We start from the raw sequence: 12551 nt of genomic DNA on the forward strand, positions 1-12551 counted from the left end.
ACATTCTCATCAGCACCACAATGAATAGAAGCATTGATTTGACACTGCAGTAATGTACTGTAATTCAAACTTACAGTGATTTACTGGCAACATTGTTGCCAGTAAGTTAATGTGAAAGCTCTCTGAAATGGCTTAACAGTGTAGTTATGTTACTAAATCCAGGAAAATGGCTGTCATTTTCTTTCCATTTTGCTGTGCCGCTTTTCGGGCACATGGATTTAGCAGAGGTCCACTAAAATCGAGCTCTCTCATTGTCTTGTGCAAGGTTATTCAAATAAAATTTTAAGGCCAAAGACGGACAAACATATTGTTCAAAATGACTATTGAAAGGTATTTTTCTGTGCTTTACCACCAGCGTCTCTGTACTTCAGGTGCTGCTTGACTGTATTTTTATGAAAGCCCGTATTATAAAATGAACCACGTCATAACTGCACGTCTGATGTTTGTAACAAACCGATCCATGTCAAAATTGGTAAATTGAACAAATTCAGATTCGTTTATTGGGAGAATTATGCGAACGTGAATGGAAGTGACCAGTGAGTCCCGGTTCAAGATGGCGGCCAGGTCTGCATGTGGTCACCCAGCCAAGGCTACCGCGAGTGGTTGTATATTTATGCATGGGATATCCTATCCACATGAAGGATAGCCTCCAAAGCCACATCTTCCATCGACACCAACCACAGACGGCAACGTCCAAACGATAGACGAAACCGATGCTCGGACGCGAGCCGGAGCCACCGCCGACAACTGTGGCAAAATGAAAGAAAGCCGGGGTAAATAAACACAACAGGAAGTAGATCAGTGAAAATAGTATATTTCAAAAGTGTGACATTAACAGAGATAACATGCAGCTGGTAAATAGTTACTTGTCAACAGACTTTTTTTCATTGTACAACCGATAGAAAAGCCACTCATACAATTTGGATCCCCCTAGTGGGGATAAGCGGTGAAAGAAGATGGATGGATGGATGGATGGACAACTATCCATTGTCTGTACCGGTTAACCTCACTAGGGTGTGCTGGAGCCTATTCCAGCTGACTTTGGGGCAAGAGGCAGGGTACACCCTGAACTGGATGCCAGACAATTTAGAGTCTTAAATGAACCTACCACGCATGTTTTTGGAATGTACGTGGAAACAGGAGTACCTGGAGAAACCCCCCCACACCCCCCCCCCCCCCCCACCCCCACCCGCAGGCACAGGCAGAACATGCAAACTCTACAACATTTTGACAACTAAGGCATTCATCACTAATGACGGCATCGATTTATAGCAATACTTGTTAGATTATCAGCGAAACAAAAGAATCTACAGGCGCAGGAAAACTTTGCGGAACACATTTTGCCTTCTTCGGAACTTGTGCTACTTTTCCCACCCTTTTATAATAAAAGGTAAACAACAGAGACTTAACACCATTTCAAAACCACATGGAATTATCAGGTTTTAAGATACGTACGCAAAGCATGTTAAATACATTTCACGACTAACAGGTTACTAAATTGAGTGTTGAGACTGGTAGTCACACAAAGCACAAGCACGCGTCTATCTTGAGAATTAAAAAAAAATAGATATATATTGTTACTTCAAGTGGGAAGGGCACACATATACTGGCTAACATCAACAACCAAAAATGGAATACGCAAATACAGAAATGATATTGCATTCACATATAATTCCAGTCTTCCATGTCATTCAGTCTTCAGAAGTATCTTCTGCCACGTTGCTTTGATTGGTTTCCTTGTTTTTTCGCACCTCCTCTAATTTTTTGTCCTATCAAGAAAAAAACAAAACAACAAAATGAATCCCAGTATCTCGGTGGGAAAATATCAATTTCACCCAATATGGCAATTACTTTCTCCTTGAATTTTTCATTCATTGCTGCCATAATTGCAGTGCGTTTCCCTTTGTTGGTTTCCATTTTTTGATTGAGTTTCTCCTCAGCCATCTTGCTGAAATTGTTGTTCTCCTCCATAGCTTTCTGCAGCACTTCTTTTTCATGCTCCCGTTTTTCTGCTAAATGCTTCAAAACTTCAGCTTCATGGTTCTGGAGGAGGGGGGGGGGGGGGGAATGTAAATGTCACTCATGAAGCGTGTTGCTTTACACATAGATATCCATACAGTCCGAAACTAAAATGAGTAAGCAACTTCTACCTTGCGTCTTTCTTCTGCAGCATCCAGCTTCCTCTGAATCTCATCCAGTGAGACATCCTTTTTCTTCGGCGGCGCCAAGGGGAAGTCACCCATCGCGTCAGGGGTCGGAGCGCCAAGGATAACCTCAAAGGCCTGGCCAGAGGCCCGCTTGTCAAGCTCCTTGACCTGAATATCTTCAGAGGGTGTCAAATACAATCAGCAAGTCCCAGAAAAACTATTACTATAAATAAGAATGACTGATATATTCACCTTCTGGGGCTGCCATCTTGAATTTATGACCGTCGATTTACCTTAAAAGGAGCAAAATGTGGGGATTATTTTATTTATTTGATGTCACTCGCTGCGCTAACGACAAGACAAACCAGCAAAAGTTAAAATACTGCTCAGTGCTGACACCTCATGGCCTCCTACAAAACTGCAACCAACCACCGCCCATCCACAAAACAAACAAACAAACAAAACAATCATCCACGTTCCGTGCCATTTTATTCTATTTCCTAAAACGAATATTTTAACTGCATCTCGTGTGGATACATGAGGTGTGGAGAATTTTCTCTATTGAAAAAAAAAAAAAAAAAAAAAAGGTTACTTATCATGAATAGCAATCTCACCGCGCGTCCATTTCTTCTCATGGCCCCGTTACGAAAATAAAAACGTCATCCTAGTTGTGTTAACCCATTTACATGAACTGCTTTTAACAATGTTGGGTTATGTTCATCTAAACAGTCTGCGCCCCCCCCCCCCCCCCTCCTCTTTTCTCTCACTCGGCGGCACGGGCATCGTCGTCACCGTCAAACAAAGACGCTTTGATGGCGCCGAGGAGAGCAGCGGCAAACAAAGACGTCAGCTCGGAGGACAAACAAGTTGTTTGCTTTCCCGTGGCGAAAGCCAACCCCTCCCTTGTCGACGTTCAGACACCCGCAGACCTGACGGCTTTCAATTGAACCGAATCTGGCTTTGTAACATCCACGCGCGCCGACCAATCAGGTCGCTGTCACGCGCAAACAATGAAACCTTCACAAAATGCTCCCCCCTGCGCACAACAAGCTTTGCTTTTTTTGTTGTTGTTTTGGATGGTTTTGATTATTATTTTATAATGATACGTTGCTCACACAACACTGGGTAAATCAATTCACAACAAGAACCGCAAATAACATGTTTGGCTGGAGTGGAAATACGCATTTCGACATCGCTTCAAGCATCCGGAAAGCAATTTCGCCAATGTACTTACAAACGTGCCTCCTGTCACACCCACCTTGCACCGAGTGGCGAGTTGACCGAACGCCTCTTGCACACAATCGCACGAGTCTGACACTGGCAAGCGCACACATGAAGCACCAGCGCGTTGGGAGCCCGATGTCGTCATAGCGCTCTGCACAGCCATTGGCGGATCCCATTCATTTGTCTGAAAAAAAAATAAAGAAAGAAAGAAAGAAAAAAAGTCCTTTGAATGGACTTCATTTGAATACGGGCATCGGTTGCGGGTGATTACAGTGTGGTAAAGTGGAAGTTAAATTAAACAAAAAATAATAATAATAAAAAAAAAAAAAAACAACGATCATGGTGGCAAACACTAAATGAATAAAGTCGAACAAAATCTTGTGATGGGCAAATGATAGCGAGGCTTTGGAGCTTGGGTCACTCTTCCGTCGGCGCTTGTCTCGAAACACCGGCGTCACGTGACCGATGACGTTGGCCGTCGGTGTTTCGCCTCGCGCTTCATTCCTTCCGAAATGTTTCAAAGCTTTTCATTGGCTCCAAGTCTTTTCGGTGTGTGTCGTTGGCTCACGGCGTTTCATTTATTCTTTGGCTTCATCTGTTTGAGGGTACGGTTTTGTCAAGAAAACCTCAGTTTGAGGAATGCAACAAACAAACAGAAACATTATAGGGGTAAGGAAACATGGGGTGTGAGGACAACAGACTGACAAGATAACAAGGAGGACCTGGACAAGACACGAGTGGCTGGGAGGAGCTGATTTGGTAGACAAGGAACAGGGCGGGCGAGAAGAGATGGAACCGAAAACCTAATGAGCGAGACAAGGCATTAACACGGGAAAAACATGCCATCCCATAAGGACCTCAATCGAATCAAAACAAAGTCAGCAAAAAAAAAAACACAGCTCATGACAGGATTCACATATTATCGATTTGAAACAGAACATCGGCAGAATTGTAACTGGAACTGAGCAACAGCATAAATAAAAAATGGGTTCACTACGGCGGCATCTTGAAATGACAGAAATATGATACACCTCAAATATTCAAAAGCATTCAAGTATATCAAATCAATGAAACAAAAATGCTAAATACTGCAGCTTTTTCATCAACTGAGGGTAGGGATTGTGACTTAATCGTATTGCATTCACTTTGGGGAAAAAAATAGATTTTTCTAAAAGATTGAATTTTATTTATTTTTTTGTGTGTGTCTTTGTTCCTTGTTTCTGAGTAACCTTTTCCTTGTTTATGAGCATTCTTTTCTGTTTTTCTGAGTATAGCTTTCTGTTTTTTTTTTAAATATATATTTTCTTTTTTTAAATATATATTTTTCTAAATATCCTTTCTGTTTTTTTGGATTAATTTTCCTACCTGAATTATCGAGACACTTGCCGTGAGAGCCTCCAGTGTGCAATTGACTTCCTGTGTACTCCCATATGGTGGACTCCAGCACGCACGCCTTCAACCTGCCTTCAAACTATACCGTACTAATTCAATTAAGATAAGCCATGTAATTAGTAACGCACAGGCAGTGTTGGGAAGATTACTTGGGAAAAGTAGTTGCTGCAATCACAAGTTACCTTGTAACCGAAGTCATTCTCCATGACCTCACCGAACTCCTCCCATGTCCGAGTTTTTGCCTCAGTGTAGCGTATATTAGTTGAATAAAAAATGTAATTCATTTAGGAGGAAAGAATAAGATGGAAGCGACGCCTGCATTCCTTCCGGTTTAGCGTAATCTTAAATTACAGCGATATAAATCAAGATATTTTATCGAGAATAGGGGGCACCACGTCACTTTTTAGATGTATAAAACTTCAGGACAAAGTGACGACAAACCTTTTATCCTCGGTCTCGTAATTTGAAGGTTGCTACATGAATTAGATAAGAGTTCTAGACGACCAGACGTTTTTTTTTCCTCAAACCCAAACGCACACAAGGCAGGTAGTGAATTTTATGGCAAATTTAATGATCTAACATGGGGGAATCGACAGGGAAACAATACAGAAAAACCCCACAAAACAAACAAAGGACAGACGAACATTGACAAAGGAAACTAACTTGTGATGTGAGATTGGTAGTGACCATGGGATGACAATGCGTACAGCTGGAAATCCTGTTCTCGTTAGTTTAAAATCCAAATAAGCACTAATCTGTACTTTTAGTAGACCAAATTTGCGGTCTACTAAAGTAGACCAAATTTGCGGTCTACTAAAAAGTAGACCAAATTTGCGGTCTACTAAACTTACGTGCGTTGACCAATTCAGGCAGGCGGGTCGACCTTCCGGGAGTTGGTAAGAGCGCTCACGAGGGATGGTTTGCAGGAAAAGGAAGGAAAGAGAAAAAAACACACTTTAAGTGCAGGTTGGCCGGCGCGCTGGCAGTGGAAATGCTTGCCACGCGGTCAGGGAAAAACTCGCACCGCAATTACTTCCCAACGGAGCCTCCTCCGTAAACTGCCCCACACCCAAAAGGGTAGCTTCAGGGAGTTGGCAGGTGCTCCCTGCGGTCCACGCTTGGCAGCGCGGCAGGGAAGTTTGGTGTCTCCCTGCCTCCGCCACCTCGTGGTGAGAGGTTGGGGGCTTCCGGGGCTGAGCCAGACCTTCGGCAGGTGGAACAATGACAAGAGTGAGAGAGCGAGCGAGACAAAGGCACTTCGGCCTTTTATCCACTTCAGAGGGCGAGGCCGCCCCCAGGACAAGGACAGGAGAAGAAGCATGCAGGACAAGCGTCGTGAACCCGGCTGTACAACTGAAGTGTGGTGGGATTAATTATGTAAATTGTAAAAGTCTACAGGACGAGAGTATAAGTGAGGGGATAGACCAGCGATTTGCATATTCATGAGTTATTTGTCGCAGTAAGTACGTGACCCCACACCCGGTGAAAGAGTCTTAGGGGTGTGTGCCTGCGGATACATGCAAGTGAATTGATAGCGTTTTACATGTACTAAGACTGAAAGAAGTGTCCTGTAATTGCTGTGGCCGCACCACGGAGGCTGAGTACCCCACCCAATCAATGGAGGGACGGGATCAGGCCCAGGGGTCAACCCGAGAGCAGCCCGGTGGACGGGACACGTCCCACACCGAGGGACCCAGGGCGGTCCGCCGGCCCCACCGAGGCGCCCCGACAACTGGCCACCCAGTGGGGGCTCCAGGGACCCAAAGCCACCCGCCGCCCCAGCATAGCCCCCCCTCAATGAACGGAGAGAAGAGGAGGAAGCAGGCCTGAGGAGCGACAGCGGGGCCCCACTGCCCCCACCAGCAGCCAGAGCGGCGGACCCAGGTGGGTGCCAGCCGGCACCACCCCAGCACCCACGGAACATGGACAAGTCACCATCACATCACCATTACTCCCCAGGAGGTGTTTCCCCCCCACACCCGAGAACAGGAAGGAGTGAAAGAGTCCCGCGCCCACAGACTCCGGAACAACAAACACAGGGAAAAGAGGAGAAGATCCCCGCAGCATGAATGTGTCCTTTCACCATGCAAACCAATCTAAAATGTGGGAAAATAAAACGAAAAAATAAAAATAAATAAATAGAATAATAATACAACAACAACACCCTCGACAACAAAGAATATAAAATTCCATTGTTTACTTTCACACTTATGAAAATAGTCTTGCTATTGTCAAATGTCAGATGGCACCTTACTCAGGGAAAGGAATCGAGAGTCTAGATTTAGCATGTTGAGGAAAGGTGACCAGCTAGCTACGTATATGTGTAATTGATTTTTTCATTCTGCTAATATTTTTTATAGCACAATATATATATGATGAGATTTAGCCACTGATTGATGTTAATAGCTTGTTTGTTTTTCCAGTTTAATAGAATTGTTTTGTTAGCGGTAGCTAACGCGACAAGTAATGACTGCGAATATTTATTAGGGAGGTCAATTATGCTTAAGTCGCCAAGTATGCACAATCTTGGGGAAAGTGGAATCCTGCAGTTTAAAATATACGAGAGTTTTTGTATAACCGAAGACCAAAAGCATTGAATTGGTGTACATTCCAAAATAGCATGAAAATAGGTGTCTGGGGTATTTTTGGTGCATTGCGCGCATATATTAGATGGAGAGAAGCCCATTTTATGCATAGTGTACTGAGTAAAGTGTGTTCTATGGTGCACTTTATATTGTATAAGCTGTAGATTTGTGTTTTTTGTCATTCTGAACGTATTGTTACAAATCTGTATCCAGGAGCTACGGTCAGCAGACATGGAAAAAAGAAATCTTCAAAATTCCAAAATCCCATTTGGTGATTGCTAAGTGCATTGATTTAGTACATGAAATTAATTTATAAACCTTTGAAAGATTTCTTTTACTTTGCGGGAGAAGCTTCATTATTTGCTTGACAAACTCCGGCAGTTCGATGGTGCTCTGGAGTGTTGGTATTCTTTTTTGTATTGCTGCTTTTAATTTATTGTATTGAAGAAAGTTTACGGCTGTTATTTGGAATTCTTGGATCAGTTCATCACGTATCCTAAAAGTATCCATCTATCCATCATCCATCCATTTTCTGAGCCGCTTCTCCTCACTAGGGTCGCGGGTGTGCTGGAGCCTATCCCAGCTATCTTCGGGCAGGAGGCGGGGTACACCCTGAACTGGTTGCCAGCCAATCACAGGGCACATACAAACAAACAACCATTCGCACTCTCAGTCACACCTACGGGCAATTTAGAGTTGTCAATTAACCTACCCTGCATGTTTTTGGGATGCGGGAGGAAACCGGAGCACCTGGAGAAAAACCCACCCAGGCACGGGGAGAACATGCAAACTCCACACAGGCATTTGTTTATATGTGCCCTGCTATTGGCTGGCAACCAGTTCAGGGTGTACCCCGCCTCCTGCCCGAAGATAGCTGGGATAGGCTCCAGCAGTCCCGTGACCCTTGTTAGGATTCTGGCAAAAGCCCCCCACAAATTCCTGCTTGGTGACATCCATGCCCACTTGAGCCCTCCACATAAGATACCATAAATGTTAGATATATTGTAGAAGTTATCATTTATCTGCTTAGCTTGCATTAGTATTATGGACAATTTTTAGAAAGAAAGATGTCTCGCCTTCAAGATGACTCAGCAGGAATCATCAGAGAGAAGGACGCGGCCGGGACGGGTGTTGGTCCCATGTTTTCACCTTGAAACCCTACCCTTAGTGTGTTGTGTCTTGTAAACTTAGAAACCTCCCTATTTTCAAATAAATGCAGGAGCGACGGGAGAGATTGTTTAGAGCGTGTTGAGAGGCTGTAATCTGAACAATCTCCCATGCGCCCTCCTCATGAGAAAAAGAAACCAGCGTCTTCATTCCTTTTGTGTCTATTTATTATAATGTTGGGTAAGATAAATCCAACAATACATTTTCTCAAAACCTCTAAGACTCCACTGACCCTATGTCAACCCAGTGTTTCCTTTCTCAAACAGGCTTTCCTGTCTTGCCCTGACATGTCTCCAGGTATGACCACACATGACTGTGAGGGGCCGTTAGGGACATTATTCAGGATTAGCTCTCACACTTACTCTTCAAATAATTTCACACACACACACAAACAAACGATTAAAAGGTTCTCATAAGGACTACTCAAACACGCTCATTAACACTACTCACTCTCATACACACAAGTTGTGCTCTTATTAACACTACTCAAACACTCTCATTCACACTACTCAAACACCCTCATACGCACGAATCTTGCTCCCATCAACACGACTCAAACACTCATATGCACGAGTATTGCTCTCATTAACACTACTCAAATACTCTCATTAAAACTACTCAAACACAATCATTCGCACGAGTCGCTCTCATTAACACTACTCAAATGCGTTCACGCGAGCGATTCAATCACATTCTCGCACACATCACTAGCATTCACAAGTTCATGTCAATCATGCTCACGCACACGTCGATTATGCTCACGTGAATAGTGTAAATCATTTATTAGGTAGTTCAATTCAAAAAGTGAAATTATAGAGATTAACTGCACACTCAGAGTGAAGTATTTCATATTTAAAATATGTATTATTTTGATGATTATAGGACATAGCAAATAATTAAAAAAAAATTCCCATATTGAGAAACTAAAATACATCAAACAAAATTGTGAATTAATTAAAAAAATAAAGTGAGTTTTAATGTAGAAATTAGGCTGGAATGTGCCCTCTGAAAAGTACTTCAGTGTTTCATCACTCTATGAGTACTGAAGAAAAACTTTTCAACTATATTTTAATTTATTGAGATGTACCTATATATATAAATATATATATATATATATATATATATATTATATCTAGTGTGCTATTGTTCTCAGCTTGGGGGGATCGTCGCTTGTAATTTGTCAGCGATTGGAATGCATGCCAGACTGATTTAGAGTCGTTCGCGCTAAACTGTTTTTCCAACTTTGCTGCATAGTTCCTCTTTGCAATGTTAATTTCTTTAGTCAGCTGGTTTCTAGCGCGATTACACAGGGCCCTGTCCCCGCTCTGATATGCATCCTCCTTGGCTTGGCGAAGCTGCTTAAGTTTGGCCGTGAACCACGGCTTGTTGTTGTTGAATGTGCAAAATGACTTTGTTGGTACACAAACCTCTTCACAGAAACTGATATAGGATGTGACAGTGTCCGTATATTCATCCAGGCTGCCAGCTGAATTTTCAAAGACACTCCAGTCTGTGCAGTCTAAACAGCTTTGAAGTTCCATCTTGGCTTCATTGGTCCACTTTTTCACTGTTTTCACCAAAGGCTTCGCGCATTTAAGTTCTTGCCTATATGTTGGTATTAAGTGAATTAAGCACTGATCAGACGAGCCCAGGGCTGCACGAGGTATAGCACGGTATGCGTTTTTTAGCATAGTATAGCAGTGGTCCAATATGTTATTTTCCCTGGTAGGACAGTCGATGTGCTGCTTGTATTTAGGGATTCGTGGTTGAGTTATAATGAGGGGTGAGTCCGGGTGTTTTTTTTCAATTTCGTTGACTTGTTCGGCGAGCATTAGCAGTGCGGCGTTCGTGTTAGCTTGAAGCGGAATATAGGCGCCAGCGAAAATGAATGATGCGAATTCACGCGGCGAGTCGCATGGCTTACAGTTCAAAAACAGCGACTCCAAACGTGGGCTGCAGAGTGTGCTGAGTTCGGTGATGTCCGTACACCAGTTTTTGTTGATATAGAAGCATATCCCGCCGTCTTTTGTTTTCCCTGATAACTCCGTGATGCGGTCTGCTCGGTGCAGATGAAAACCCAGAATCATGATGGGTCCATCGGGTACAGCCTCACAAAGCCAAGTCTCCGTAAAGCATATGGCGGCGGAACGTCCGAAGCCTTTACTGGTCTTTATCAGAAGATGAAGCTTGTCCATTTTGTTGGGTAGGGAGCGTACATTCGCGAGGTGGATGGACAGAAACGCCAATCTGTATCCTCTCTTGCGGAGTTTCACCTGGATGCCGGCTCGCTTCCCTCTGTGGCGTCACCTCCGTTTCCATGCGCCGAGGACCGCGGTCGCTGCTCCGGTGAGTAACTCGGGGAAAAAACTGAGCGGATTTGCGAAAGTTGGTGAAAGATAGTCCGGAGTAGCCTCCTTGATGGTTAGCAAGTCTCCCCTTGTGTAAGTTAGTTGTGTAATGTCTCCAAAGACGAACGAAAAACACAAAAACAAAAACAATACTAGAGAGCGCTTGAATGAGGCGACCACACTTGTTGTTTATTGTGTTACAATAACGCTTTTCCTCATTGATTTAAAATGGCTGCTTTAATGTGCAAGTGCTGTAGGATATGACGTAATGGTCGGCCAATCAGAAGCCGTGTCGTGTATGACATAAGGCTAGGCTGCTCGGCTATCAAGAGCAAATAAATGTGCCTTTCGGGCTAAAGCGCAGTGGACGTGTGTTTACTCCTGCACTTAAGACAGAGTTTCAACACTGTTGCGTTTCAATCTGAAAAGTATACGGTTCGTTGCAGGCAGGATAGTCGCATTTAAGCTCCCCTGCGCCGGTGTACCTAATGAGGTGGCCAAAAGGAATGAAGGAATTTAATTGTCGTAGTGAAACTCGTATCAGAAATATGCACTACACTCTGACTGTGTGTAGTTACACAGTCAGAGTGAAATATTTCATGACTTTTTTAAAAATAGGTACATCTCAATAAATTAGAATATCGTTGAAAAGTTTTTCTTCAATACTCAGAGAGTGATTAAACACTGAAGTACTTTTCAGAGGGCAAATTCCAGCCTAATTTCTACATTAAAACTCACTTTATGTCTTGAATTAATTCACAATTTCGTTTGACGTATTTTAGTTTCTCAATATGAGAATTTTTAAAAAGTATTTGCTATGTGCTATAATCATCAAAATAATACATATTTTAAATATGAAATACTTCACTCTGAGTGTGTGCAGTTCATTTCTATAATTTCACTTTTTGAATTGAACTACCCAATAAAAGATTTACACTATTCATGTGTGAGTATAATCGATGTGTGCGTGCGCATGATTGACATGAACTCGTGAATGCCAGTGATGTGTGCGAGAATGTGATTGAGGTGCTCGCGTGAACGAATTTCAGTAGTTAATGAGAGCAAGAGTCATGCTTATGAGAGTGAGTAATGTTAATGAGAGCAAGACTTGTGCGTGTGAGAGTGTTTGAGTAGTGTTAATGAGAGCAAGAGTCATGTGACTGAGAGTATTTGAGTCGTGTTAATGGGAGCAAGACTTGTGTGTATGAGAATGTTTGAGGAGTGTTAATGATAATGTTTGAGTAGAGTTAATGAGAGCAAGACTTTGTGCGTACGAGTGTTTGAGTAGTGTTAATGAGAGAGTTTGAATAGTCCTTATGAGAGCAAGACTCGTGTAAACGAGAGTGTTTGAGTAGTCCTTATGAGAGCCTTTCAGTCCTTTGTGTGTGTGTGTGTGAAAGCATTTGAATAGTAAGTGTGAGAGCTAATCCTGAATAATGTCCCTAACGGCCCCTCATACATGACCCTGTCTGACCATACGTAACCCTGTCTGACCTCACGAGGCCCTTGATTACGTCAAGCGATACTTTTGTTTTACAAGAGGCAATTTTATAGCATGCACCACGTTTCCAATAATGATGACCCCGTGTGACCCTCTGAAGCGCCAGATTTTATAATGTGATACTTTTCTTGTTTTACAAGAGGCAATATTATTCCATGTTTCCTGTCTGGGGATAACCGCGTGTGAC

At 43.0% G+C, this 12551-nt stretch overlaps 1 protein-coding gene across 4 annotated transcripts; it reads right to left on the minus strand.

Annotated features, from left to right (window-relative positions):
* Positions 1 to 508: 508 nt before the first annotated feature.
* stmn1a (stathmin 1a) lies at positions 509 to 3495 on the minus strand. 4 transcript variants are annotated; one of them, XM_061664605.1, is made up of 6 exons: positions 3382 to 3479; positions 2400 to 2440; positions 2151 to 2323; positions 1852 to 2043; positions 1667 to 1769; positions 509 to 747 (listed from the first exon to the last, which is right to left on the minus strand). In XM_061664605.1, exons 2-5 carry the CDS (start codon positions 2413 to 2415, stop codon positions 1692 to 1694), a joined length of 459 nt encoding a protein of 152 aa, XP_061520589.1. In that variant the 5' UTR covers positions 2416 to 2440; positions 3382 to 3479; the 3' UTR covers positions 509 to 747; positions 1667 to 1691. The 4 variants fall into 4 exon arrangements, with proteins under 4 accessions (XP_061520589.1, XP_061520588.1, XP_061520587.1 ...); XM_061664604.1 differs by lacking the exon at positions 509 to 747 and having other exon boundaries at positions 781 to 1769; positions 3406 to 3495; XM_061664603.1 differs by lacking the exon at positions 509 to 747 and having other exon boundaries at positions 781 to 1769.
* Positions 3496 to 12551: the final 9056 nt, after the last annotated feature.

The sequence above is a fragment of the Phycodurus eques genome, chromosome 20 (assembly GCF_024500275.1).
Source record: "Phycodurus eques isolate BA_2022a chromosome 20, UOR_Pequ_1.1, whole genome shotgun sequence".
Classification (NCBI taxonomy): domain Eukaryota; kingdom Metazoa; phylum Chordata; class Actinopteri; order Syngnathiformes; family Syngnathidae; genus Phycodurus; species Phycodurus eques.

What these genes read in the sequence shown, in the direction of transcription:
- stmn1a (XM_061664605.1), bottom strand. An exon ending in CTGCAGAAGAAAGACGCAAG is followed by an intron (nt 2,044 to 2,150) that starts GTAGAAGTTGCT and finishes CCCCTCCTCCAG; the next exon opens with AACCATGAAGCTGAAGTTTT. An exon ending in ATGAAAAATTCAAGGAGAAA is followed by an intron (nt 1,770 to 1,851) that starts GTAATTGCCATA and finishes TTTTCTTGATAG; the next exon opens with GACAAAAAATTAGAGGAGGT.